The sequence below is a fragment of the Nicotiana sylvestris genome, chromosome 8 (assembly GCF_000393655.2).
Source record: "Nicotiana sylvestris chromosome 8, ASM39365v2, whole genome shotgun sequence".
NCBI classification, from domain to species: Eukaryota; Viridiplantae; Streptophyta; class Magnoliopsida; order Solanales; family Solanaceae; genus Nicotiana; species Nicotiana sylvestris.
Genome location: NC_091064.1, coordinates 213,781,497 through 213,806,134, shown reverse-complemented (window position 1 = coordinate 213,806,134; position 24,638 = coordinate 213,781,497). Strand labels below are relative to the sequence as shown.

The 24,638-nt window shown below is 35.6% G+C and overlaps 4 protein-coding genes and 2 pseudogenes across 7 annotated transcripts; 2 read left to right on the top strand and 4 right to left on the bottom strand.

Moving 5' to 3' along the window:
* Positions 1 to 504: 504 nt before the first annotated feature.
* LOC104244445 (protein neprosin-like) lies at positions 505 to 12,511 on the bottom strand. 2 transcript variants are annotated; one of them, XM_009799861.2, is made up of 12 exons: positions 10,840 to 10,921; positions 10,579 to 10,671; positions 6,502 to 6,615; positions 2,801 to 2,852; positions 2,536 to 2,704; positions 2,285 to 2,377; positions 2,002 to 2,196; positions 1,751 to 1,804; positions 1,513 to 1,668; positions 1,288 to 1,341; positions 1,038 to 1,178; positions 505 to 915 (listed from the first exon to the last, which is right to left on the bottom strand). In XM_009799861.2, the coding sequence occupies exons 5-12, from the start codon at positions 2,695 to 2,697 to the stop codon at positions 535 to 537; spliced, it is 1,236 nt and encodes a 411-aa protein (XP_009798163.1). In that variant the 5' UTR covers positions 2,698 to 2,704; positions 2,801 to 2,852; positions 6,502 to 6,615; positions 10,579 to 10,671; positions 10,840 to 10,921; the 3' UTR covers positions 505 to 534. The 2 variants fall into 2 exon arrangements, with proteins under 2 accessions (XP_009798163.1, XP_009798164.1); XM_009799862.2 differs by lacking the exons at positions 2,536 to 2,704; positions 2,801 to 2,852; positions 10,579 to 10,671 and adding an exon at positions 11,885 to 12,511 and having other exon boundaries at positions 10,840 to 11,001.
* On the top strand, positions 7,739 to 10,846 carry LOC104244444 (protein neprosin-like). Its single transcript, XM_009799859.2, has 9 exons — positions 7,739 to 7,899; positions 8,159 to 8,323; positions 8,754 to 8,846; positions 8,924 to 9,091; positions 9,319 to 9,348; positions 9,496 to 9,651; positions 9,843 to 9,896; positions 10,017 to 10,157; positions 10,311 to 10,846. The coding sequence occupies exons 2-9, from the start codon at positions 8,162 to 8,164 to the stop codon at positions 10,695 to 10,697; spliced, it is 1,191 nt and encodes a 396-aa protein (XP_009798161.1). The 5' UTR covers positions 7,739 to 7,899; positions 8,159 to 8,161; the 3' UTR covers positions 10,698 to 10,846.
* Positions 12,512 to 14,285: 1,774 nt separating the features above from the next.
* Positions 14,286 to 15,860, top strand: LOC104244442 (uncharacterized; annotated as a pseudogene).
* Positions 15,860 to 17,894, bottom strand: LOC104244443 (4-hydroxy-3-methylbut-2-en-1-yl diphosphate synthase (ferredoxin), chloroplastic-like). Its single transcript, XM_009799857.2, has 4 exons — positions 17,767 to 17,894; positions 16,960 to 17,079; positions 16,634 to 16,864; positions 15,860 to 16,175 (listed from the first exon to the last, which is right to left on the bottom strand). Exons 2-4 carry the CDS (start codon positions 16,990 to 16,992, stop codon positions 16,080 to 16,082), a joined length of 360 nt encoding a protein of 119 aa, XP_009798159.2. The 5' UTR covers positions 16,993 to 17,079; positions 17,767 to 17,894; the 3' UTR covers positions 15,860 to 16,079.
* Positions 17,895 to 18,440: 546 nt separating this feature from the next.
* On the bottom strand, positions 18,441 to 24,568 carry LOC104244446 (uncharacterized). 3 transcript variants are annotated; one of them, XM_009799865.2, is made up of 6 exons: positions 24,430 to 24,519; positions 23,920 to 24,105; positions 23,592 to 23,826; positions 20,088 to 20,263; positions 19,524 to 19,815; positions 18,441 to 18,835 (listed from the first exon to the last, which is right to left on the bottom strand). In XM_009799865.2, the coding sequence occupies exons 3-6, from the start codon at positions 23,753 to 23,755 to the stop codon at positions 18,769 to 18,771; spliced, it is 699 nt and encodes a 232-aa protein (XP_009798167.1). In that variant the 5' UTR covers positions 23,756 to 23,826; positions 23,920 to 24,105; positions 24,430 to 24,519; the 3' UTR covers positions 18,441 to 18,768. The 3 variants fall into 3 exon arrangements, with proteins under 3 accessions (XP_009798167.1, XP_009798165.2, XP_009798168.1); XM_009799863.2 differs by having other exon boundaries at positions 23,945 to 24,105; positions 24,430 to 24,518; XM_009799866.2 differs by lacking the exon at positions 23,920 to 24,105 and having other exon boundaries at positions 24,430 to 24,568.
* On the bottom strand, positions 20,421 to 21,200 carry LOC138874453 (calcium-dependent lipid-binding protein-like; annotated as a pseudogene).
* Positions 24,569 to 24,638: the final 70 nt, after the last annotated feature.

The following is a 24,638-nucleotide window of genomic DNA, read 5'->3' as shown; positions in this document are numbered from 1 at the left end:
CTCTATGAGTGACAATTGGGCCTTTATTGCGTTGTGGTCGGCAAGATACATAACAAGGGAAAAGCAGTTGCTTGCAGTGACCCCTATTGCTCCTATTGCAGCGAAGAAATCGAAGAGGCCAAAAACTTGCTCTCAAATATGATAGACGCAGGTCCACCACCGCGCAATGCAGTCTTCAATACAATTATCAGTGCACTCTCCAATAGTGCAGGAGACATGTACAGGCGCGGATTTGGAATTTAAACTCTATGGGTTCAACATTTGTGGTTCTTAGCATTGAACACATTATATGTTCAAAGTTATGGGTTTAAATGAATATGGTATAACACAGTCGCATCCGCCCCCGGATATGAAGTAATGAAAACCACATAGTAGGTACTGAACTCTTCCTTTTTCATGATTGTTTGCTAACATTAAACAAAAAACAACAAAAAGATCAAAAGGAGAAGTCAAAGCATGTGATGTGCAAAAATCAGGATATACAAAAATTTCAGATTTCGGCATGGAAAGTAATTAATATAATCATAGTAGTAATTAACATAATGTCTCAAACCCACCAGGTCCTCCATAAAATGCCATATGCTGATACTTTCCACCTCTCCAATGTGGTACATCCATAACACCATACCGATCAGAATCATCAACACGTACAGTCGTTTTGTCTATATCTACTGTCTCACCATTATCATTTAAAACATTAAGTCTCCTACAATAAGCATCGTAATTTGGATCTCCAATAGGAAAACAGCTGGAGCCCATTGGAGGTTCAGACACGCCTGGTGGACTGTACGCTACTCCTCCCCACTCAACACTAGTAGCAAAGCTTGCCAAGTTATTGAAAATCCTTTGAGGCCAAAAACCAACTTGTTCGTTGCTTTCACCAAACAAAAGCCACCAGTTTCCATTGGCTAGATCCTTTTCAGAAAGAAATATCTAATATTACTAATTTGTACCTTTCAATTCTGATCAATGCAATTGTAAATACGAAAACCAACTCAAAACTTGAAAATAATTCCGCAAAAGAAGAAAAAACATACTCGTTCGATGAACATTGCGATCTCCAATACTTTTTTATCTCCACGTTGTGTAACTGGATCAAAGACCCCATCAACAGGGTACTTACTACTTACAATGACAAATCCAGGGCATAGCGTGTTGAAGCAATGTGTATTACCAGCCTAGTAAATGTAAAATATGCATGAACGCTTCTCAATCGAGGTATTACATAGCTATAAATATGTACTACTTTCATGATCACCAAGCAAAAATTATTAAAGGACACATTACCTGAAAATGTACAAAAAATCTAGTCTTAGTGTCCCCGTATAGTGTTGGATCCACCTGAAACATAAAATAGAGTTATCATGGTTGAATGGGAGCTCATGATAGAGGTTATAACTTACATCCTAAAGGTAGTATTTAATTTTGTCTCCTAAAAAATTAAAAGAAAACAAGCTATCACAAATAAACAAAAATAATTCAATTATAAATGAACAAGTTAGTTGAACTTACTCTCCACCCAGCTTGTAAACTGTCTGATCCTTTCTGGATTTTCAGTCGACATGTAGTGTGTTGTGGACTTTCAATACGAGGATTCCATAAACTAGCTGACATTCCAGCACCCGCAAACTTATTATTTGGATCATTTGGAATTTGAACTATTGCAAGCTGAATATAATAAATGAATTTTTTTTTGATTAACTTACAAAACTGAAAAACGAGAAGACGATAAATATTCATATTTATGTACCTTGTATCCCTGTGAGGATATGTAACTTCTTTTTGGGTCACTACTGTTGTTAGTCTGCATTGAACCAACAGAGTATATGTGACGTGCCACGATGAAGGAAGACTTAACATTTTTTTTTTACATGAACCCCTTTTTCTTGTTACAAATATATTGATGTTTAAACTATTAGATTCTAACAAATGAAATCAGTGGGTTTTTTTTTCTGGAAATGAATTATCAAGATAGGCAATGATTTGGGTCACATATCTTACATTACTCAATGGAGCTTCATATGCGATAGCTTCTGGTGGGGGAATATGTCTTTGTCGAATAAGATCATCTTTGGTAATTCTTTTAATAGGAACAGTTCCAAAAGGACAACCTCTTTCCTTTAACCATATCCCTGATGACTCATTAGCTGCTGACGTATCTGAATTTTGTAACGTCCTAGCTAAAGTAGGTTTTATCTGTCAATCAAAAACTTAAGTTATGTAATCAAAAATTAAAAATTATTATTAAATAGTTAAAAGTAAAATGAAACGAGTAGAAACATACCTTAGGATGAAAATCGTGATTCTTTAACAACGGGTGATCAAATGCAGGTTGTTTATAGAAATTCACGCAATCATATGTATCTCCATATTTTGTCTATGATCCAAAACATCGCAAAATAAGTAATCTTCAGGTACAAAAATATGGAATTGAGGAATATGTATATTTTTTTCTACAAAAATAATGTCGGCACACCAAGAAAATAATCACTCAAAAGACTTGAGAACACATTGACTTTCAGCCAACATACATACCTTAATTGTTTTGACTGCTGGCTTGTTCAAAAGTTTAAGTTGCTTCTCCAACTCTGAATACTCTAGTTTGGATAGCTTGTTTTCTCCTTGAACTCCGTTATAACTCAAAAGAAAATATAACACCAGCAGGGTTTTTTGAACAATTCTTTGACGAATCAACATATTCTGTCTGAGTCCATTAAATTACTTCTATGGGCATGAATGCTTAATATCTATAGATACAAAAACTAATATTTAAAGAACAAAATTAATTAATTGAACTTACTTGATTTACTAGATGAAGGAGAGTTGAAGTTCTTGACCACCTATCATTTTTCCTGCTAAGAGGACTGTTATATAGAGGGGTGGACGAGTTTTAAAATGGGTATTTATATGTGATATTAAATCACTAATTTATTAAAGCAGAATTAACCAAATCTAGGGAAGATTTCTGGTCAATAAATGTTGAATGTTTGAATGTTCTCTTCTTCGTATAATCCAAGATAATCTGGCCATAGATTACCAATAAATTTAATTGAATATACAGACGATTTCTGTTAATTAAGCTCTGTTCAATTCTAAGTGATATTCAAAAAGACATTCTGATTATAGATTATAAAAATTTGGGTAAATTCACTTTGCCCCTTTAACTTTGCCTAGTGAACCTCATTTCCCTCCTAAACTATTTTTTTCATCAATCATCCCTCGAGCTTTGTTCTTTCAAAGAACTTAGATTTTGTTAATCTTGCTAGTAATATAGTCAAACTGTCTTTTTGACCACCAAAGGATGTGGTGTAGTGGATGGGACTGCTCCTCCCTTAATCAGAGGTCTCGGGTTCGAGCCCTGGGTATGGAAAAACCCTTAATAGGGACCGCTCCCCCCCCCCCCGAATAGGGCCCTACGCGGCGCGAATTCGGATATAGTTGGGCTCCAATGCGGATACCAGACACCGGGTGGGAAACAAAATCTTAGAAGCAAGATACAAACTTTATTGACATAAATCTTTATAAATTTTGGTGATCCTCCTCTAATAATTACATTAAATCTAATATCTTGTATAATAGCCATACAATACTCTTTTGCCTTGATCTGTATATAAGATTTTTCTCAAAGAAAAAGTGACAGTTGCCAACAAATTTATTCACTCACAGGCCTAGCAAATCAAGTAGGTGCTTTATTTAATGCTATTTTCTTGCTTCGTTAATTAATTTATATTAGCTTTCGTACAAGATTCTACGATTGCCTATTTAACACGTCCTTATTCTTTCTAAATAATCATTTTTTTGGTACTTTATCATAACTTTAGATTTTGGTCTATTTTATTTACATAACTTGTTACTTTAATGGCGTTTGCATTGTGCATACTGCAAGCATGCAATGACAAAGTGATTATATACATATATTCACTTGTCGCACGTTATACTAATGAATTCAGAGTATGTTGATTCATCAAAGAATTATTCGACAAATATTGCTGGTGGTATATTTTCTTATGAGTTATCACGGAGTTCAAGGAGAAATAAAGTTGTCCAAACTAGAGGAACTGGTGTTGGAGAAGCAACTTAAACTTTTGAACAAGCCCATCTGTGAAAACTATTAAGGTTTATATTTTGGTTTATTTGAAATAAATAAGTTCACGATTGGTTATCGTTTCATATTGTTCCGTCCCATAATGTATCCATATTCCATACATATAAAATTAACAATCACGTTAAAATTTGGTAAACTGAATTTACCATATTTTGTTCGTTTTTTATGTTTTAGTTGAATACTATGAAATTTCTGCATTATAGTACTTTTTACATATTCTTTAATTTTTTGTTTCATTTTATCGAGCAAAACTAAATCCTCTATTGATTTTGAAACTTGGAAGTCAGATATGGTAAATTATGAGACAGAAAAAGCAGTGTTTATCATTTACCAACCCTCATTTTTTCCATCACTTTTTTATGTTTTGAAAAGTTACTTTTGGATAGCACGATACATTGCAATCAAGAGTACTTGGTTTATGAATTTTTTTTGTTCACAGATTAAAAGCGGAGACGCATACGATTATGTGGATTTCTACGAACAATATGCATTTGATCATCCATTATTGAAGAATCACACTTTTCATCCCGAGACATGTCTTTGCCCTCTTTCTTTTTGTACATTCAACTTTATAAGGATGTCATATTGTTAATAAACAAAATGAGTTTTGAATTGACGACAGATGAAACCCATCTTATCAACGATAAAGCAAAATTCAAGTACCTCAACAGTTGATATATCGAGGATATGGTTAAACGATGAAGGTTGTGCTTAACTTGTTCCCGTTAGAATAGTTACCAAAGATGATCTTATCTGACAAAGACGTATGCCACTGGCAGAAGAAATCACATTTGGATCTCAATTGGTTGATGTAAGATAACGTTACACCAACTTACATCTTTCTTGAATACTTCATTGCTGAACAAGAGAATAGATAAGTGTAAAAGTAAAGCCCAATAGGTTGATGTAAGATAACATTGCACCAATTTATTTCATTTTACACAATATAAAAAGTTAGAGTTCATAAAATTATAAAGAAGAGAAAAGAGCTCATGTATAAAAGTTAACATCTTTAATTCTCCATTATGCAACAATTTTCATGTATTTTATTACTGTTGTGCAGACTGACAACAATACTGAGCCAAAGCATACAAATCATCGCAAGGTTACAAGGTATATGAGTATGATTTATTTATTTATTTTCATTTTTCTTGTATGTATGAATCCACCCCCCACCCCACACACACACACAATTTTTCTAGTACTCATGTTTGGCTTTCGGGGTTGAATTTGAAGTAATAACATGTGAAGAACCAGTGCTCCTAATTAAGGTTTTCTCTTCTATTTGGATTGAATTCACAAAAGCAGCAAGCTACTTATTCCTATAGTCTAATAGAATAAGGGACTTTTTGGTTGCTGAATAACAGACTGTGCTCTCTCTACTTTGGATAATCTCTGTAATGATTTCATCTTTTATATTCAGCCTGCAATAGTTCAGACTCCAAATGATCCAAATAGCAAGTATGCGGGAGCTGGAACGTCAGCTAGTCTATGGAATCCTCGTGTTGAAAGTCATCAACATAGTGAATGTCGAATGAAAATTCAAAAAAGGCCAGATATTACACAAATTGGTTGGAGTATAAGTTTAGCGACTCGTTCATTTATAACTTTACTAGTTTTTTTTGCTTGCAATAGCTCCAAACTTCTTAAGAGGAGAAAGGGATGAGGATTGAATATTTTACCTCTAGGATCTTCATCATTGATCTTCCACTCAATAGTTATGAAAGCTCTCTTTCTTATATTAGGTGGATCCAACATTATATGGAGATACTAAAACTAAACTTTTTACTCATTTCCAAGTAAGTTATCTTTGGCACTTAAATGATTTCATCTTGTGTTCATGTAACTAGTTTTGGAGGGGAGCCTTGGCGTAACTGGTAAAGTTGTTGTCATGTGACCAAGAGGTCATGGGTTCGAGCCGTGGAAACAGGCTCTTGCAGAAATGCAAGGTAAGACTACGTACAATAGACCCTAGTTGTCCGGCCCTTCCCTGGATCCCTCGGATAGTGGGAGGTTAATGTATCGAGTTGTCCTTTTCATTTCATGTAACTAGTTTCTTTCAGTCTAGCTATATACCTCAATTGATAATGGTTAAATGATTTTTTCGTTGTTGTTTATGTTTTCTAGGCCGGACGTAAACATTGCTTCAATACACTATGTCCTGGCTTTGTACAAGTAGACACTGAGATACCTCTTGATGGGGCATTCAACGATATTACACAATCAGGGGATAAGGAAACCATGGGAGGTTCCTATGTACATTGATCGGGTACAATTTATGCTTCTTTTTTGAAGTTTTTTCAATAATTAAGATTAGAATTTGAAAGGTACAAAAAATCTAACATAAATCTCCTTAAAATTAAAAGAATCTTGCCAATGGAAACTGGTGGCTTTACCTTGGAGAAAATTATACACAACTTGGCTTTCGGCGTCATAAGGATTTTCACTGCTTTGGCAAACTCTGCTACCAATTTTGAGTGGGGAGGAGTTGCATATAGTCCGCCAGGTACCTGAAACTCCAATGGGCTCTAGTCATTTTCCTATTATAGACTCTAGTTATGATGCTTATTGTAGGGGACTTATAGTTTTAAATGATAAAGGTGTCACATATATTTGTTGATGATCAAAAATTGTACCAGGTAACCATATTGGGGACCTGAAAAGTTCCCGCATTATGTTTTTTACGGGGGAGCTGTTGGTATATAGGAGTGTCAAATGGGCGGGTTGGACTGATTTTTAGCAGGTCAAAATGGGCGGGTATATCTGAGTTCAAATGATGGAGTTAAAGTGAGGTGAGCCTTGACATTGTGAACTCCCGAGCTGTCTAAACAGAGCATTTGCATAACTGGCCCTTTTTAGGTCTTTGTTTAAGTTCTGTCCACGTTACTCCGTTAGTCTAATCGACTAAATTTTTTCTATGAAAAAAAAACGATTCATCCAATTACTTTTAAAACGAAAATTCAATCCACTAGACTACCGGAAATTGTTGAGGAAAAAGGACTAACGGAAACTAAAAAATTAAAGAGTGGCCTCAAAAAAGGTTATGCGGTGAAAATAATCCATACAAAAAAAAAAAGGGTCTACCATACCCAAAAAAGATTTGAAAATAATAAAAGAAAAAAGCTGTGTTTTTTTAATCATAATGCGTATATGTTATCCATATTTTGCTGTGACTCATAACGTTGATCCCAAATCTTAAGTTAGCTACAAGTAATTTTCCATTTGGAGTTTTCATTTTCCTTTTTTAGCTTAATTATAAAGGAAACGAATCGATTTTTTCAGTTTGGAAATTTAGAAACTTATTTTGTAGAAGGATTTCTGTTACTGGAATAGTGGATCTAAGTATAATTTATTCCTCAATTCTTTCTCCATTAAATGTATTCCACTACCACTATAAATCAAAATATTATATTTAAAGTTGACATTTATATGAAGTCATTAATACAGGAAAGAGGACATTGACAATAAAAGGAAATAAAGAATCAGCAAAGAAAACAAATTAGGAAATACTAGAATGTACATTAAGAGGAAGATCTGAATATATATAGTCTAAGTAAGAAAATAACGTTTTAAAAAAAATATATATCCCTTCTTTCCTTCTTCTCTCCTGTCATGTCATATCCCTTACTTAATTTTAATTTGACCAAAATCCAATTATTAAATGTTAATGTAAACAGATTCCACTAAACAAGCTCCTTTCTTTTTATGGTCCAAACATAACATTTGGAAAATCTCATCATTTCTCTATAAACTCATAGAAGAATTCATCACCAAGCTTCGTGCAAGATTTGAAGGTGACTATCTGACACTTCTTTTTTGTTCTTTTTAAATAACCATTTTTCTGGATATTTTCTTCTAACTTTAGAATTTTAGTAGAGTTCATGCGTTTACAGTGTAGTGATAGTATATTATCCTCATTTACTAAAAATGAAAAATATCTGCAAGCATGCGATGAAACGTGATTATATCTTTGTTTTAATTTTGGTTAAAATTAGTTTGCCGTATATACATGTATTCAGCAGTCGCCAATAAAAATAATTTTAATGAATTCAGAGTATGTTGATTCCTCAAAGAAATGTTCTACAAATTTTGCTGCTACTATATTTTCTTCTGAGTTATGATGGAGTTCAAGGAGAAATGAAGTTGTCCAAACTAGAGGAACTAGCTTTGGAGAAGCAACTTAAACTTTTGAACAAACCAGCGGTCAAAACAATTAAGGTATGTATTTTGGGATATTCGTATTAATAATTCTTCATTGTATCATTGTTTTTATGCTAATAACACTTTTGTGATTTAAAAAAATCCATGATGATGTTTAACAATAAAGTTAAATTCTGGTATTTTTTCGCATTTTATGTAGTTGAAAATCGTGAAATTTCTAATTATAATTTTTGACATGTTCACTAATTTGTCGTTACATTTTATCTAGAAAAATTAAGGCACAATAACTCCTTTATGATAAAGTACTAGATAGATGAAGCAGCAACAACAACATACTCGGTATACTTCAACTAGACAGATGAAGCATTGTTTATTATTTACCAACCATTTTATTCTACGACATTTTTATGTGTACTCAAGTTACATTTTGATAGCACGATGTTAAATAGTGTAACCGAGATTAAAGCTTGAGAATATTTTGCTCCAGACTAAATGGGAGGATACATACGATTGTGTGGATTTTTACAAACAACTCGCATTTGATCATCCAGCGTTGAAGAATCACAATTATCATCCCGAGGCATGTATTTACACTTTATTTTTGTGTATTTAACTTTATATGGATGTAATGTTGTTAATAGAGTTTTGAATTGACAGATGAAACCCACTTTATCAACGATAAAGCAAATTCCAAGTGCCCCAACTGTTGATATATCTTCAAGGATATTGTTAGAGAATGGAGGTTGTCCTTCTGGAACCGTTCCCATCAAAAGAGTTACAAAAGATGATCTTATTAGACAACAACATTTGCCACAACCAGAAGATGTAAGATAATGTATTACACCAATTTACTACTTTCTTGATTACTACTTTATTTTTGGAGTCTGGACAAAAGTAATAGATAATGTATAAAAGCAAAGCCCAATTAGGTTGATATAAGATAATGTTACACTAATTTATACACAATATCTTAGGTTAACATTTCCTAAAATTATAAAAAGGGAAAAATATTTCATGTATAAATCTGACAATTTTTTTACTGTTTTGTGCAGACAAATTTTGAGACAACAGGAGGATACAGGGTACATGGATATAAAATTGAATTGGATTTTTTTTCTTTATTTTTTGTGTTATGGATTTATCATTTGACCACTTTTTCTCAAGCTACACTTAGATCTCAAGTTAACTTATGTAATGAGTAAAGGAAATTTTTTATCTTGTATATTCAGCGTGCAATTGTTCATACTCCAAGTGATACAAATAACAAGTTTGTGGGAGCTGCAATGGTAGCTAGTATATGGAATCCTTATGTTGAAGGTCAACAAAGTAGTGCGTGTCGATTGAAGATTCAAAAAGGACCAGATAGTATGCAAGTTGGTTGGCGAGTAAGTTTAAACCCTTATATATTAAAAATTTAACAATTTTCTTACTTGCAATAGTTTCAAATATTTAGAGGACAGATATAGAAGAGGGAAATGGAACGGGAGGATGGGAGGGGGATTGAATTTTATACCTCTGGGATCTCCACCAATGAACTATCACTCAATAGTTATAACAACTCTATTTCTTGTTTTAGGTGGATCCAACATTATATGGGAATAATCATACTAAGTTTTTTATACATTTCCAAGTAAGTTTTCTTGAGTACTTCATTGATTGATTTCTACCCTTGTGTTAATGAAACTAGTATCTTCAACTTAGTTGCTCACCTCAACAGATAATGGTTCATGAATTTTTAAATATTTCTTAGGCTGGAAATACACATTGCTTCAACACACTATGTCCTGGTTTTGTATTAATAAACAGTAACATACATCTTGATTCTGAATTCGAACATATTTCCCGTCGAGGGGACGAGCAACAGTGGGAGCTTTTTATGTACATCAATCGGGTAAGATTATGTATCTTTTTGTCTAAAGTTTTTCAGTAATTGCTTAAATTAGATTTATGTATCTTTTTGTCTAAAGTTTTTCAGTAATTGCTTAAATTAGATTTTTGAATCATTTTTAAAATACTAACATACATTTTTTTCTGAAACCTAAAGGATGTTGTAAATGGAAATTGGTGGCTTTTGGTTGGAGCAAATCAGACAGCAGTTGGTTTTTGGCCTCGAGGGATTTTCACCGCATTAGGAAACGACTTTGCCTCGAATATTGAGTGGGGAGGAGTGACATATACTCCACGAGGTTCACCTTATCCTCCAATGGGCTCTAGCTTTTTTCCTGAACATCCAGATCCTACACTTGATGCTTATTGTAGGGGACTTGTAGTTTTAGATAATAAAGGAGAGACAATAAATGCAAATAACACACCTATATTTCTTGATAGTCCAATATTGTACCGGATCATTGATAAACCAAATTGGGGACCTGGACAGTTTCCGCATTATGTATTTTATGGTGGTCCTGAAACAAAGTACCCCCCTTTGTAGGAATCACTCAAGATTGAAACCAAGATATTTCACTGACTTTGTTTAAGTAACCCGCAGCAATGATTCAGTTAGAAATCATTTGGTTGAACAAGAAAAAGTTGCTACATGTAAAGTTGATGTCTATTTAAGACAGAATACATACCAGTTTCTATAGTTTCCACAGGAAACAGATTGAATTTTGTGTCTCAAATCTCAATAACCAAATGTGCCTTCTTACAGATTTTCTCCAAATCCAGTCTCTTTCTCAAAGTAACTTCTTTCGTTTTTGTTTATTCCAGTTCCTACAGCCTTGGTAGCTTTGTCTCTTGCAAGAAAAAGTATACAATAATTTCACTTTTGCTATAGTTATCATGCATTCAACCAACTGTACTCACCAAATTTGGTGGTAGTCCTAGTGAACAATCGTGGCAACACTAATTTCTTTAAGAAAAAAAAGGAGTGATTGTGGATATTTGAGTCTAAAAGAATCTTTAGAACTGATCGGTAATATTATTGGCGTATTTAAAAAATGCATGCATTAAGTGAGTGTAGAGAAATATAAAAGTTCTAAATGGACGAACAATAATAAAGGGATCAAGTTGTTCAATCTTACTCTATTTGGCCTTAGAATGAAGTAAATGGACCATAATAGTTCGTTACTTCCCAGAATGATAAGCAAACTAAATTTACAAAAAATTTAAAGTAGAAGAATGGCACTGTTTGAGCTTTACCTGCTGTAATGTTGACTGCGGAATAGGTTATGCAGTGTTCTAGGTACCGGAAAGTAAACGCTGAGATACCTCTTGATTTGCATTCAGCCATTTTCCTATTTTAGACTCTATTTATGATGCTTATTGTAGGGGAGATATAGTTTTAAATGATAAAGGTGAGATGATAGATGCAAAGAAAAAACATATATTTGTTGATGATCCAAAATTATACCGGGTAATTGATGAACCATATTGGGGACCTGAAAAGTTTCTGCATTATATTTTTTTACGAGGGAGCTGGCGGTATATATTATGTACTAGTAGGTAAATAAGACATATCTTTTTCCTTAGTTCTTTCTATCATTTTCAATTATATTGCAATTGAAAAAATCACCTTCTTCCAACCTCTTAATGAAGTATTTGGAAAGCAACGCAAAGTAATGGAGTATAAAAAGAAGAAAGACAAATAAATGACAAAAGAATCCCAGAAGTACTAACCTATGTTTCTTGGCAAGCATCATAACTAGAGTCTGTTGCTATCCAGCTTACGCGTAGCTTTTGGATTTTCAGAGTGAACATTCCTCAAACACTTGGTAAGCATCTATAATGTTCTTGTTATCCAGTAGAACTTTAACTTCTTTTGATCAAATAGTGAAAGATCGAGGCTGTTGAGCTCAAAAAAATTACTCTTTGAGGAACCATAAATGAAGGTTGTCTATATGTAAACAGTGATTCAGTCCCTCCACAATTAAAAACCACCATTGTGAGTTTGTGACCACTTTCCTATTTTCCAACAAGAAATGTGCAAAATAGAGCATATATAATTATGGAGTAGGTCTCCAGATTCGTCGAGGGTGAGTAGGAAGATGGTATATGCGGAGTTCAAATGATAAATTTAAGAGACAAATTGAAGGAATTTAAATTGAGATGATAGTGTATTTCCAACCATAGGGAGCCTTGCGGCAAAGATGTTTAAGTAGTTTAATAGGCCTACACCAGATTTTTAGACTATTCAAGCCCCGAATGATTATTCCCAACTACTGAGCAGAAAAGCCAATTCTTGTGAGCTTCAAGTTCCGCAGCAACACAAGTTTCACGTTGTCAGTCTAAGGGAGTAAACATCCTTTTACAAGATACTCAAATAACAAATATAGATCAAAATACCCATCCTCCCTAAATTTTATTGAAATGCTACAAGAACAAACAAAAAAAGATAATCCCTCCGTTTCAATTTAGATCTGAGTTATTTTGACTTGGCACGTAGTTTAAGAAAAAAAGAACAATACTTTTAAAACTTGTGGTCTTAAAAGCTTAACTGGTGAAAGTTTTGCGGGGTCATGACATTTTGAAGGAACACGTTAATCTAAACACATTAGATAACGCGTAAATCGTAAAACGAGAACTTACTTGTTCTTCGTGTAGCGGAAGCGAAAACGGATGAACCGTGGCTAGAATTACTGGTTGGCGGTGGTTGTCACGGTGTGTTGGAGAAACCTCTATTCCACAGTCTAACCCTTATCCGAAATTGAGAGAGAAGAGCATAGAAATATACTTCAGAGAGTGTCTTTAATGTACACATTAAGTGTACTTATATAGGGAATATTAGGGTTAAGTAATAACCCTATTGGGCCTTAAAGCGCCCATTATGGGCGGACCCAATTTTCCTACATCTCCCACTCACACATAATGGGAGTGCTCATCTAATATGACAAACATATTCTCATCTCCTCAATCATTCATACAGGGAAGTAGACCGTGCGACCAGCATACTGTGAGAGCTAAGTGTTATATATGTGTTAGGAGTATATAACCTCTCGTCGAGTGCAAACTTGCAAGTAGATCATAAAGTATGCAGTACCCTAGATCATGTAAATCACATTTGATATAGTCTCAAAATCTCATATATCATTATTTCTTGTATTCACAATCATAACTCATAAGTCATAATTGGTGCACCAGTGAATACAAATAAATGAGATTCCATCAATGATCTTCCTCTTCTCACGATTCCCTTAACATTAGTATGACTGCTTTTCTAATTATGTTCCGCTATACCGTATCTGTGTTCATGGTCTTTTGGAAACACACTAAGATAGCTAACATCACACTAAGTCTCAAGTATCTAATCAGAGTCTCTAAGGGTACAAAATCTTGAGCTATTATAAAAGATGTGGGTCTCACACAACAATAAGTTGAGAATGGACTTATGTTAACCCAATTGGTCGACATTAGCACACATGGTATGAAACATGTGCTACAGCATTTTCTCCTTTTTCCCAAGGAGCGTATGTCTTTATCTCATAAAGAATGTTGTACAAATGATATTTAGACACCATAAGTATCTAAATTTGAGTTCTTTGATCTACAATATCATTTTTAACTCGCATCTGGCTCACAAAGTAGACTAGGTGAACGTTTTTCACCCTAATGACCTTATGTCATTGTTTAAGCGACATTCTGATTTTAAGTGAATAGCTCTCAAATTATCCTTATGATAATTTTGCTTAAAATCATGTCTCATCTCCTCACATCACTAAGATAGGAGGCGGTTTCCTGTGTGAGAAGGCCAACCCCATGTCTACTCAACATACTTATAAAAAATGAACAAAGAATGTACATAACATTCAACAATAAAAATATGTATGTATGTAAATCAACTTTATTGATAATCAAAGAACATCAGTTGGAGAACACGGGAAAATAAAGAACAAAATAAAGTATCTCAGAGTCTACGCAAGCCTTGAGACCTAGTGTATCTCACAAATGCATCTCTAGACAAAGGCTTGGTCAATGGATCTGCTAACATATCTTTTGTAGACACATACTTCACATTCACTATCTTGCGTCTAACCATGTCTCTCGCATAGTTATACTTGATATCTATATGTTTGGTTTTACAATGAAACTTTGGATCCTTGGTGGAGGATATTGCAGCCTCACTGTCACAGTGCACTTCATTATTCAAGTTGCTGGACATGCCAATGTAATAATTCTGAAGTATCTTGTCGATGCTTCTTTGTTTGCAGCAAAGACAACTTCTGGAGGTCTTCAGCTATCCTCGCCACAGAACTCTCAGATACCTATTTTACAAGAGTGCATTGATGCCATCACTGAACACCAAAGGCTTCTGTCCTTAATGAAAGGAGAATGGGCCAAGGGATTGCTGCCACAAAGCGGTGTCCGTGCAGAATATACAGTACAGAGGATCCGAGGTAGTTTGACTCTCGGCTTTGCCTTGCATGTCAGTCACTCTTGGATCTCCGATCCATTACATTTTTGGAGAAGAAATAAGAGATAAAGTATGCTGATTTCTATTATTGTTGCATGACTGATCTGACTCCCAATTTCTTTGCAGAGCTTGCTGAAGGAACCTGTTTGAGGAACTATGATTATTTGGGCAGTATAGAGGGGTATGGAAAAGGAAACAAGAAATGGAGTTCCGAGCTTCCAACAGATTCTCATTTGCTCCTATATTTATTTTGTGCTTTTCTGGAGCACCCAATCCCAAAGTGGATGCTACATGTTGATCCTACAGCTTATGTTGGAGCCCAGTATAGCAAAAACCCCTTATTTTGGGTGTTTTACCTCCTAAAGGAAGGTTCCCTGAAAAGTATGTAGCTGTTTTGTCAGGTGTACCCTCTGTGCTCCATCCAGGAGCTTGCATATTGGCTGTGGGAAAGCAAAGTCCCCCAGTTTTTGCCCTATTCTGGGATAAGAAGCCTCAGTTCTCTCTCCATTATTGCAAAGATGCTTATTGACTGCGTTATGCTTGTTTTATATCGCCTAGTTGCCTCCGCCAACAATTAACATCTTTTGGGCTTCTGACATATCACAAGACCCAAAAGATGAAAATTTTGAAATATGACCTCATTCAGAATGCTGCTGATGAGTTTACTTGCTAAACAACACCAAGAGTAATAGCTGCTGTTGCCACCAGTAGTACTCTGATTAGAAGTGTTGTTGTTAGCTCGATAATAATGATAATAGAAAATGATATGATACCACCTCTCCGAAAAGGTTGATGGATAATACAACAGACAATTGAAAAATTATTGAAAATTTGCGTGCCCTTTAATATGGTAACAGTGTACTATTCAAGTTCATCGAGTCATCCTCTAAGTGCTAGTTCAGTAATTTTGTCTAACTTTTGTACCTTACACTTGTTCTCTCATTGCAGGGAAGAACAGCACTTTGGGATTCTATCTTGCTGCTGTGCTATAAGATAAAGATTGGGTATGGAGGTTTTGTGCAGGGTATGCATCTTTCTTCGTCAGCATTGGGCATTCTCCCAGTTCTTGATCCAGAAAAGGATGACTGCTGAACTTGAATTCACCCCACCTATGCCATAAATTATTTGCAAACTCTCATGGACACTCGGTGTGAAGAACAGCTGCATAAGAATCTTGCTGTAGGTGGATCAGGTTTATCTTGAGATATAGGGTCACTGTAAGCAATTATAGTTGTGTAATTTAGGCTCGCCAAAGAATCAGAGATTTTTGGTAGACCTGAGGTTCTCATCCTCTATTTTCACTGCAGGATTTTATGCACTTCAGCAGTTAGAGAATAACTCCATCAGCTCCCACTAGTAATACTATTATTGGATAAAAAGCTTGATAGTATATGTATTTATGGCTTGATCTGTAATAGCATAGATTTCTTGTATGTCGCCCAAGTCAAATAGGACCGTTGCCGCTTATGGACGTCCAAGGTTTGCCAACCGTCGACAGGGATCTATCTCCTCCTCTGGAGGTTCAGTTAGGGAAACCCTTATTGTATCACCCAGACCATCCTGCATCAATAGAAAGTTTTCTTCTTTAGAAAGTCTAGCAATACATTTATGATGATAAAGCCACACAAATGAGGAACATGTATGAGAATAGACTACCTTATCATAGGAATTTGCTCGCATAAACACAATATAGTTTTTAAAATTCCAAATGTGATAAATCACAGGTATTTTCTGTCACTTGAGAACCCGCTCTGATTGAGCAGATTATAGCTTTTAGCTTAATTACGTCTTCTGATTATCATAATTTAATAAATATATTCTTGCTTTGTTTCATTTTCCGACAGTAAATACTAAATACTCTATTGCTTGAATGAATGAATATGTATCAGCGAGTACAACATATCTGGTATATCTAGAGAACTCGTATAAATGAAGCTGGACGCAAAAGGAATAAAGATGTTACTTTCAACAAGATGCACAGCTTTTACTGTTGTTCATCCGGAAGTCTAAAAGTGTACCTGAAGAAGCGTGCCAATACCGATTGCAGACTTCATCCTTCCGTCCTCACCTTCACCAGCTTCAGTAACTCCCAAGTGTAAAGGATAATCCCATCCTTGAACATATATCTCAGCTACAAGAAGGCGATACGCCTGGACCATAACTACTGGATTGCTAGCTTTCATTGAGAAGACGAAATTGTGGAAGTCCAACTTTCGACAAATTCTTGTAAACTCAAATGCTGATTCAACCTGTTACCACATTTAGATGATACAAAGTAATTAAAGAATACAACAACAACGACTAGAATAGAGTATTCTAGATAAGTAATTCAGTTACTGCTCACCATTCCCCTAGGTGAGTCCCCATAATAGCTCATAATTCGATCTGAAAGGCTCCCGTGGTTAGTTCCAATACGTATTGCACGTCCGTACTTTTTTCATTTTTCCGCCAATGGTGTAAAAACCTAAACCATTTCAAATCAAAAATGGATTGAACTCTGCAAAGAGGTAGATTGTCCAAGAATATGCTCCGTAATAAAAGGGAAAATTTCTTGCTAAATGCGAATAATGAGCAGGCACAGTTTCCAATATAGGATTAGCATAACAACAATAACAACAACATACCCAGTATTATCTCACACCCGTCTTAGCATATTGCACGCATTTTTATTTTTTGACAAGCAGTGAATGAAAAGGATCTTATAATTAAATCAATATGATCCATACCTTATAGGACAAAAGAAAGGTGAAAATCAACTGAAAATAACTACTCCCTCCGTTTCATTTTATGTGTCTTAGTTTGACTAGGCACGGAGTATAAGAAAAGTACGGAAGACTTTTGAATCATGTGGTCTTAAATTAAAGATGTGTGTAATGTACCCAGGTGCCCTTGAATCTTGTGGTCTTAAATATGCCATGTGGAATGTTGGAGTTAAACAATTACTAAATATAGAAAGAGGCATTCTTTTTGAAATAGACTAAAAAGAGCAGAGGAAGTACTGAATAAATTAAAGACATGCTAACTTGCAGGACGAGCACCTCATACCATGTTACTGACTTCTAAATTCCATCGATAGAAAGGTTAATAATTATCTTTACATGTATTAGAAATCAAAAACTATAGTTCTTATACTAGTGTGGCATATTCTAACCTCCTCAATGTGCTCAAGTTCTTTCTGGTAGTCTTCTTCTGTGTACTCTAATTGCTCAAACTGGGCTCGCCTGTCAGCTGAAAGAAATTAAGCGATTAGATCATAGCTGTTCTCCTGGCTCTGCCAAAAAAGATCATCACGTTGACAGAGAAGAAATACTAAAGTTTCCAGGATTGACACGTATTTTTTCAAAGCACTCAGCAACTCGAAGTGCAATAGGAGGAGCAAAATGAATGTCAGCCACCAGAGGGATGTTGTAACTGCATATATGCAGAACACAGACGATAAGATAATACTCATGTCATTGAGTCCAGTGTCCGGTACCCACATTGGAGCTCGATTATATCCGGATTTTTGCCGCTTAAGGCCCCATTCAGGGGGAGCATTCCCTATTAAGTATTTCTCCATATCCAGAGCTCGAACCCGAGACCTCTGGTTGAGAGAAGAGCAGTCTCGTCCATTGCACATCCTTGGGTGGTTCAACAATTTTTTCTGATTTGTGTCTATCTTTTCTTTCTCTTTTTCTTTCTTTTTATTCTTTCTCTCCATTACACCAAATTCAGCAACTCATACTACGAGATGTGACACTATACTTGTTGATATATGAAAAGGAAAGATAATATACATTGAGGTGCATCTAAAACGTTTGCCATTATTTGTAGACACTATGAATCTCAAAAGTCAAGAAGTTCCAAATATGATGTTTTCGTGGATTAGATGATTCATTACATTAAGCTACCAAATAGAAAACAATACACACACTTTAGATCCTATTTAGTAACTGATTACAACTTCCATAACAAAGATAAAATCAAATAAATATACACGCGAACAAATGCGTGCTTCTCAGTGTATCTCAAATGATTTGCACTTCAAATAGAAGCAAGAAAGTTTTCTAAAGACAGCAACGGGAGCACAATCGCGTCATGTTTTTAGGAGGCATGCTTAAAACTCAGGCACAAGTCCTATCCTGGTGAACAGCTTCAACTTGACAATAGCTTCCTAATCTCCAGTTCCATCTTCCAGTAAGGAATGTCTTTCAAGGATAGCAACAGTCTCTTCCTTGGCACTGTCATAAGATTAGTAATTCATCAAATTACGCACAACAGTTTTATGACTTTCTCATCCCAATGGTCAAATACCAAGAAAAGTTTCAACAATACAGTCGTAGTTGTACACAACAACAACAACAACCCAGTGTAATCGCACAAGTGGGGTCTGGGGAGGATAGAATGTACGCTGTCTTACCCCTACCCTGGAAGGGTAGAGAGATCAGTCGTAGTTGTACACACAGAATATATACATGATCAAGTCATGGACATTATTTAAACCATTACCCCAGATAGAAATCTAGAAGGCAAAAAAAAAAAAAAATCCAATAGCTAATATTCCATGTGAAGACTCTGTGCTAAAAAAGGATAAAATATTATTTTGTCCCTCAAACAAGAAATGATTTGCAAATAGAATAAAAAGGGGCGAAGTCATAGCTACAATCAACAAAACAAGAACTAGAAAGCATTAAAAAAGGGAGGCATGAGAAATATTGTATTTCTTAATCTTATTGTATTTATTTGGGAAAGGGAATTGACTATGACTAATTTAGCAAACAATATGAAAATTATCATGCACCTTCTTACTCATCAAGTATTTTCCGGTAAATTTCATTAATTTAAAAGTCAACTCCTTTGAAGCCTTCTCAGAAGGTTATGATCAGTTCAACTCGACAATATTTCCCATCCTAGATAATGGAAGCTTACCTCCCAGGTCTTAGAATCTTGTACTTTCCCAACTTGGTAAGATCCACCACTGTTGATCCTGCTCGCCCAGCCGGAAGAATTCCGCCATCATAGACATATGCACAATGCTCCCAAAGGTTCTCAAAATCTTTGATGTTTATGCTACTGGGTTGTCCACTGAGGTTAGCGCTAGTAAGTGCAAGGGCACTTCTAGAACCACGGGCGATTACCCTGATGAAGTTATAGTCAGGCACTCGGACGCCTATGCTCTCTAATCCAGGGTTTAATGACTTCTCAAGGATACTTGACTCACCTGCAAAATATCTGAATTCAGCCTCTAGTACAGAAGATTTATAAGAGAAAGATAAAAGCTTCTAAAACTACTGAACACGGGCCAGTATTTGCCCAGGTGAGTGACTCTTCTTGGTCCTTCTTCAAGTGTCTTACTTGAAAAGTTACATACATTTACTATGTAACAATAAAGTCCTAACTTGAGATATTTAACCTTAAGTCCTAAACAGAGCTTGAATAACGATACCCATCCCTGCCACATTTGTTGGACATAACATACAATAAGCTACTAACCTCGCCTTAAGACCACAGTTACAGGTCCTGGAAGCAGGCAGTCAAGCAAGCCATGAGGCAGATGATCTGTCATAGCGTAACGTTGTATATCATGAATATCGCCAACACAAATCGCCAGAGGACTTGTATGCTTACGTCCTTTGATCTCATAAATACGATTCACTGCCTCAGCAGAACTACATCAATGCACCATATAAAATTAAACCAGACTTCCCATAAATATGACTTAGAGAAATAAACAACAAATTAAATTGTCTCCTTGATTGCTAGATCAAATGAATAAACAGTGAACGACAAGAATGTTTCTTTTTTCTGAAAGTTAAATTAATCTAGAGCCCCAATAAATTTTTCAATGAAAAGTATATTATCTTATGTTTTCTAACAACCTAGGTTCAAAAGATTCCTTTCTAGTTCACAGAACTAATCAGCACTTGCAAGTTTTGAGCATATCAAGTTTTGGCAGTAATCTTAATTCAATTTTCGTACCAGTCTCTGCTGCTAGCTCATTCAAAGGCAACTTAGCGACACTCATTCGCTGGTCTTGCCCAATGTCATTATGAAGACCTCCAAGATGAGAGATTGGGTCTCTTTGTATTCTGCAATTAACTCAAACTTCTGATTCTAAACAGGATTTAGGTTCTTCTCAATGATTTTGCTTAACCTTGAAAAGTGGATGAATGTATACAACCACAAATAGATCAGATTTTCCTAACATTTCATGGTTCTTTAAGCCATTAGCCTTTACTACAGTTACTATGTGCTTCCCTGTGGTTTAAGCTACAAATTGCTATTATCGATAGACATGCCGTCAATCGGAACAACAATTTTGGCCGGGCCATTTTAGCAATATCTATCACTAGTGTATTTACAGTGTCATCAATCATATCTGAAAGTCCAAAAAGAGCTCTTAAACTTCCACCAACAGCCCTCAAAATATTATCAATTCTATTGTTTGGCTTAGAAATAAGCTATAATAACAGCAGAGAAGCAAGGAATTTCCCAGCTAGTTGAAACATGACAACAAAATTAATGAAGTTGAAGACTTTAGAAAATGGGTACAGAAGCAACCATTGCAGCTTCAATACCTAAGACAATATTCAGATCACCACCCAATCAGAGGTCAATGTCCTTTTTTTGGGATAACAGGAGGTGTCCCAGCTTGGCGCACTTCGACTATCCAGCCAGATACCTATTACCTATCACTAGCGTAGATACCAGCAGAGGCGGATCCGAGATTTAAGTCTATAGGTTCAATCTCTAAACTTTTTAGCATTGAACCCATTATATTTTTAAAGTTATGGGTTCATATCTACTATTTGTTGCAATATTAATGAATATTTACACATAAATTATACTCCGCATCAAGAGTACTGAATTCAGATGAACCCGGTACCATAAGGCTAGATACGCCCCTGGATACCAGGTAACTCTGTCTACCAAAGTTTAGGCAGATAGAAAAAAACACCTAGTTTTTGTTATCTCCGCTAAGATTTGAACGTTAGTCTCTAAGGTTTGCACCCACTTCATTGACCACTAGGCTGTGGGGTATCCTATCCGGGGTCAATATCCATGGTGCTTTGACCTTGTATAAGGCTGTGAACACGAATACTTTCTATTTAGGTGCCAAAGTTCCCAATGATAATTTGCTGAACTTCAATGAAGTAATTCCAGGAGGTCAATAAGTTTCTAAAAGAGGTTCAACAGATTCTCTTATAATAGCCTCTCTTGCTTCGGCAATAAATGGCCACAATTTGCTCGATTGTTTGTTCAACCCTTTGACCTGTTCATAAACTAGGAATAACATACATTCAAGAAAGTTACCGCCGCACATTTTCTTTAGATCGTCCCTGTTGAGGGAGCCCATTAGTTTTACATCAGCTGCCTTGCTGATTCGCTTGTTGCTCCTGTACCTCAAATGTCGTCAAGCTGTCATTAAACTGATTCCGAAGATTATCCCCATCAGAACTCAGAAATCAACCCCATTCTATTTCAACCCAATTCCCTCTTTATACCCAAAATAATAACTGCGTATATGATAAATACTGAAACAACTTGCTTCTCAAACACAGAATTATTGCTGCTTCCTTTTCTTTACTATTTTCAGGAGCGGCCTCCACAAAGCTTTGAGGCTAAAGAAGAAAAGGTATCTTACTTATTTCATTGTACAACGAAATTAACGAGGGTTGGACGGTTATGCATTACTAACTACCCCGCTCCTGAGAGTGGTCTTTCTGTTTGTTTATTCCAACAAAAATGTTTGAAACTTCCTGTTAAGTCAATATGTTATTGCAATACTCTAGGAAGGCTGGGTTTCTTAAGGTCTAATCTATTAGGAGTACTTCTTTCTTTGAGTTAGATTTTATCATTTCCAGGGAGATGAGTGGAAGGAGATACAGAATATGAGAAAGTAGCTTTCTTCACATAGTGTGGAACAGGGAATACAAACCTTATAGCACAACTGCAGATCAATAGCAATCAGCAGGAATGGAGAGTGACTACAGATATCATTCCTTTATCACTATCTAGTTCCCACTTCAAGCACACAGTGTCCTTTTCACAAGCCAAATTCCCCAAGTACCTAAACAAAGGACACTGATTCCAGTCCAAAAAGAATAATTCCTCATTAAGTTGACATCCTATACTCAATTCGCTTACCATGTGTTGTGACAGTTTAACTACCACTGTGAAGAAACCTCCAAAAGGTTTTCCCCGAAGCTTCACCTCATTTTTGGGTAGTAATAAATATGTTAACCCAACAACAACAACAACAACTACCCAATAAAATCCCACAAAGTGGGGTCTGGGGAGGATAATGTGTACGCAGGCCTTACCCCTACCCCGATAGGGCAGAGAGGCTGTTTCCGATAGACCCTCGGCTTAACCCAACAAAGCCAAATCCCAAATAAGATAGTCTTCGCGTAACTGGTAAAGTTGTTGCCATGTGATTACGAGGTCACGGGTTCGAGCCCTGGAAACAGCCTCTTGCAGAAATGTAGGGTAAGGCTGCGCATAATAGACCCTTGTGGTCCGGCCCTTCCGCGGACCCCGCACATAGCAGAAGCTTAGTGCACCGGGCTGCCCTTTTTTTAGTATACCAAAACATCATGTTTGCCTATTTCAAAATCTTTCCTGTAAGCTTCTCAACTAATTTCTATTTGCTAGTGTCTAAAAAAGTCAAAGCTTTTACTCCACTAAAATGTCAGAATATAGAACTACATTGAATCGAAAGGCAAAAATATCAACAAGAAAGTTTAGAATAAATTGCAACAGAATTTTGGTGTTTTACTGTCCAAGCGTAGTTATTAATTCAAGCCTACCCTTTCCACTCCAATCTATTTCCTTTATCCAATACATAATAAACCAAAACCCAAGAGTACTAACAGTGTATTAGTACAAAGTATACTCAAAATATTACATAACTATATATTTCTATAACAGTTCATTTTTCTAGTGTCTGTGTGTTTAACTTGTCATCAAAGAGGAAAGAGCAAATTAGAGGCATACCAAGCATCACAAGCAAAACCATATAATGTATCAGTGGGCACAGCTATAACTTTTCCAGCTTTGATAGCTTCAATTGCTTCTTTGGCATAATCTTCTGTAGCAGGACTCACAGAAACTACCTTAGTATCCACATTGCCATCACTTTTCTCCAAACTCCAAGCCATTTTCTTCACACTAAAACCCCTCCTACTTCTTGTCCACAAGTTCAAAAATCCAATCTTTTCCACCCCTTCAGCTAAAAAAAAACAAAAGGTTTAATCTTTGTTATGTCTAAGCAAAACTGGAAACAGAATTTATAATTATAAGAAGAAAAGGGAAGAAGACTAACGATGAGTGTTAATATCAAAGAGCACCTCGAGAAGGGTGAAATAGAGAGGTGAAGTAAGGGAGAGTTTGGGCTATTTTTGTGGGTGCGGTGGCGTTCATCAGTCTTCTCTCCCCTGCAACTTTGCTCTCTTTGTGTTCTCTGCAGCGTTTTATCTCAAGAAAATATATGCCCTATTTGGTTGGAGGCCTAAAATTCAGCCGCCAATTGAGTTAAAGGCTACCGGGTACTCTTTTTTTGTTTTTGTTTTTGTTTTTGTGAGTACTCTATTTATTTCCTTTTTATACCTTTCACTGTTATAATAAAACTCAAGCAATTAAACTCTTTAACCAAAACTCCAAAACACTATCCACATAAAACTGTAGTAGAAAAAAAAAACAAGATTTGAATTGCCCAATTCAAACAAACTCAGCTGAATACAAACTAAAAACACTAATTAGGAATATGGCCACCTAATTAATTTACAAATGATTGAATTTTTTTTCAAGAATAGTAATATTACAGATTACTTACCAAGTCAGAGTTAAGAATCAAGAAGAATCAAGAAGCCAAAGAATTGGTGGTAGGTGGAAATTGAGAAGGACTTATAATGAAATGGGTTTCAGAAAAAATGGGAGAAAAGATTGAAACATATATAAATGTACTAGTAGTTCAGAAGATTAGGCAACAGCTAGTGAATTGTGAATAAAGACAAGAAACATTTGTCCAGCATCTTTTGTACT

Bases quoted from the DNA above. Each gene is read 5' to 3' on its own strand.
- LOC104244443 (XM_009799857.2), bottom strand. From the start codon at position 16,992: ATGAGCTATTATGGGGACTCACCTAGGGGAATG. The intron at 16,865-16,959 runs GTGAGCAGTAAC...ATGTGGTAACAG, and splicing joins GGGACTCACCTAGGGGAATG to GTTGAATCAGCATTTGAGTT. The intron at 16,176-16,633 runs GTACACTTTTAG...CTATTGATGCAG, and splicing joins GTATTGGCACGCTTCTTCAG to GATGGTCTGGGTGATACAAT.
- LOC104244444 (XM_009799859.2), top strand. From the start codon at position 8,162: ATGTTGATTCCTCAAAGAAATGTTCTACAAATTTTGCTGCTACTATAT. The intron at 9,092-9,318 runs GTAAGATAATGT...TGTTTTGTGCAG, and splicing joins ATTTGCCACAACCAGAAGAT to ACAAATTTTGAGACAACAGG. The intron at 9,652-9,842 runs GTAAGTTTAAAC...TTCTTGTTTTAG, and splicing joins GTATGCAAGTTGGTTGGCGA to GTGGATCCAACATTATATGG.
- LOC104244446 (XM_009799863.2), bottom strand. From the start codon at position 24,017: ATGAACGCCACCGCACCCACAAAAATAGCCCAAACTCTCCCTTACTTC. The intron at 23,827-23,944 runs GTGCTCTTTGAT...GTTTTTTTTTAG, and splicing joins TCTATTTCACCCTTCTCGAG to CTGAAGGGGTGGAAAAGATT. The intron at 19,816-20,087 runs GTTAGTAGCTTA...GATATTTTGCAG, and splicing joins AACTGTGGTCTTAAGGCGAG to GTGAGTCAAGTATCCTTGAG.
- LOC104244445 (XM_009799861.2), bottom strand. From the start codon at position 2,697: ATGTTGATTCGTCAAAGAATTGTTCAAAAAACCCTGCTGGTGTTATAT. The intron at 1,805-2,001 runs GTAAGATATGTG...GGTTCAATGCAG, and splicing joins ATGAAGCTCCATTGAGTAAT to ACTAACAACAGTAGTGACCC. The intron at 1,342-1,512 runs GTAAGTTCAACT...TTTATGTTTCAG, and splicing joins GTTTACAAGCTGGGTGGAGA to GTGGATCCAACACTATACGG.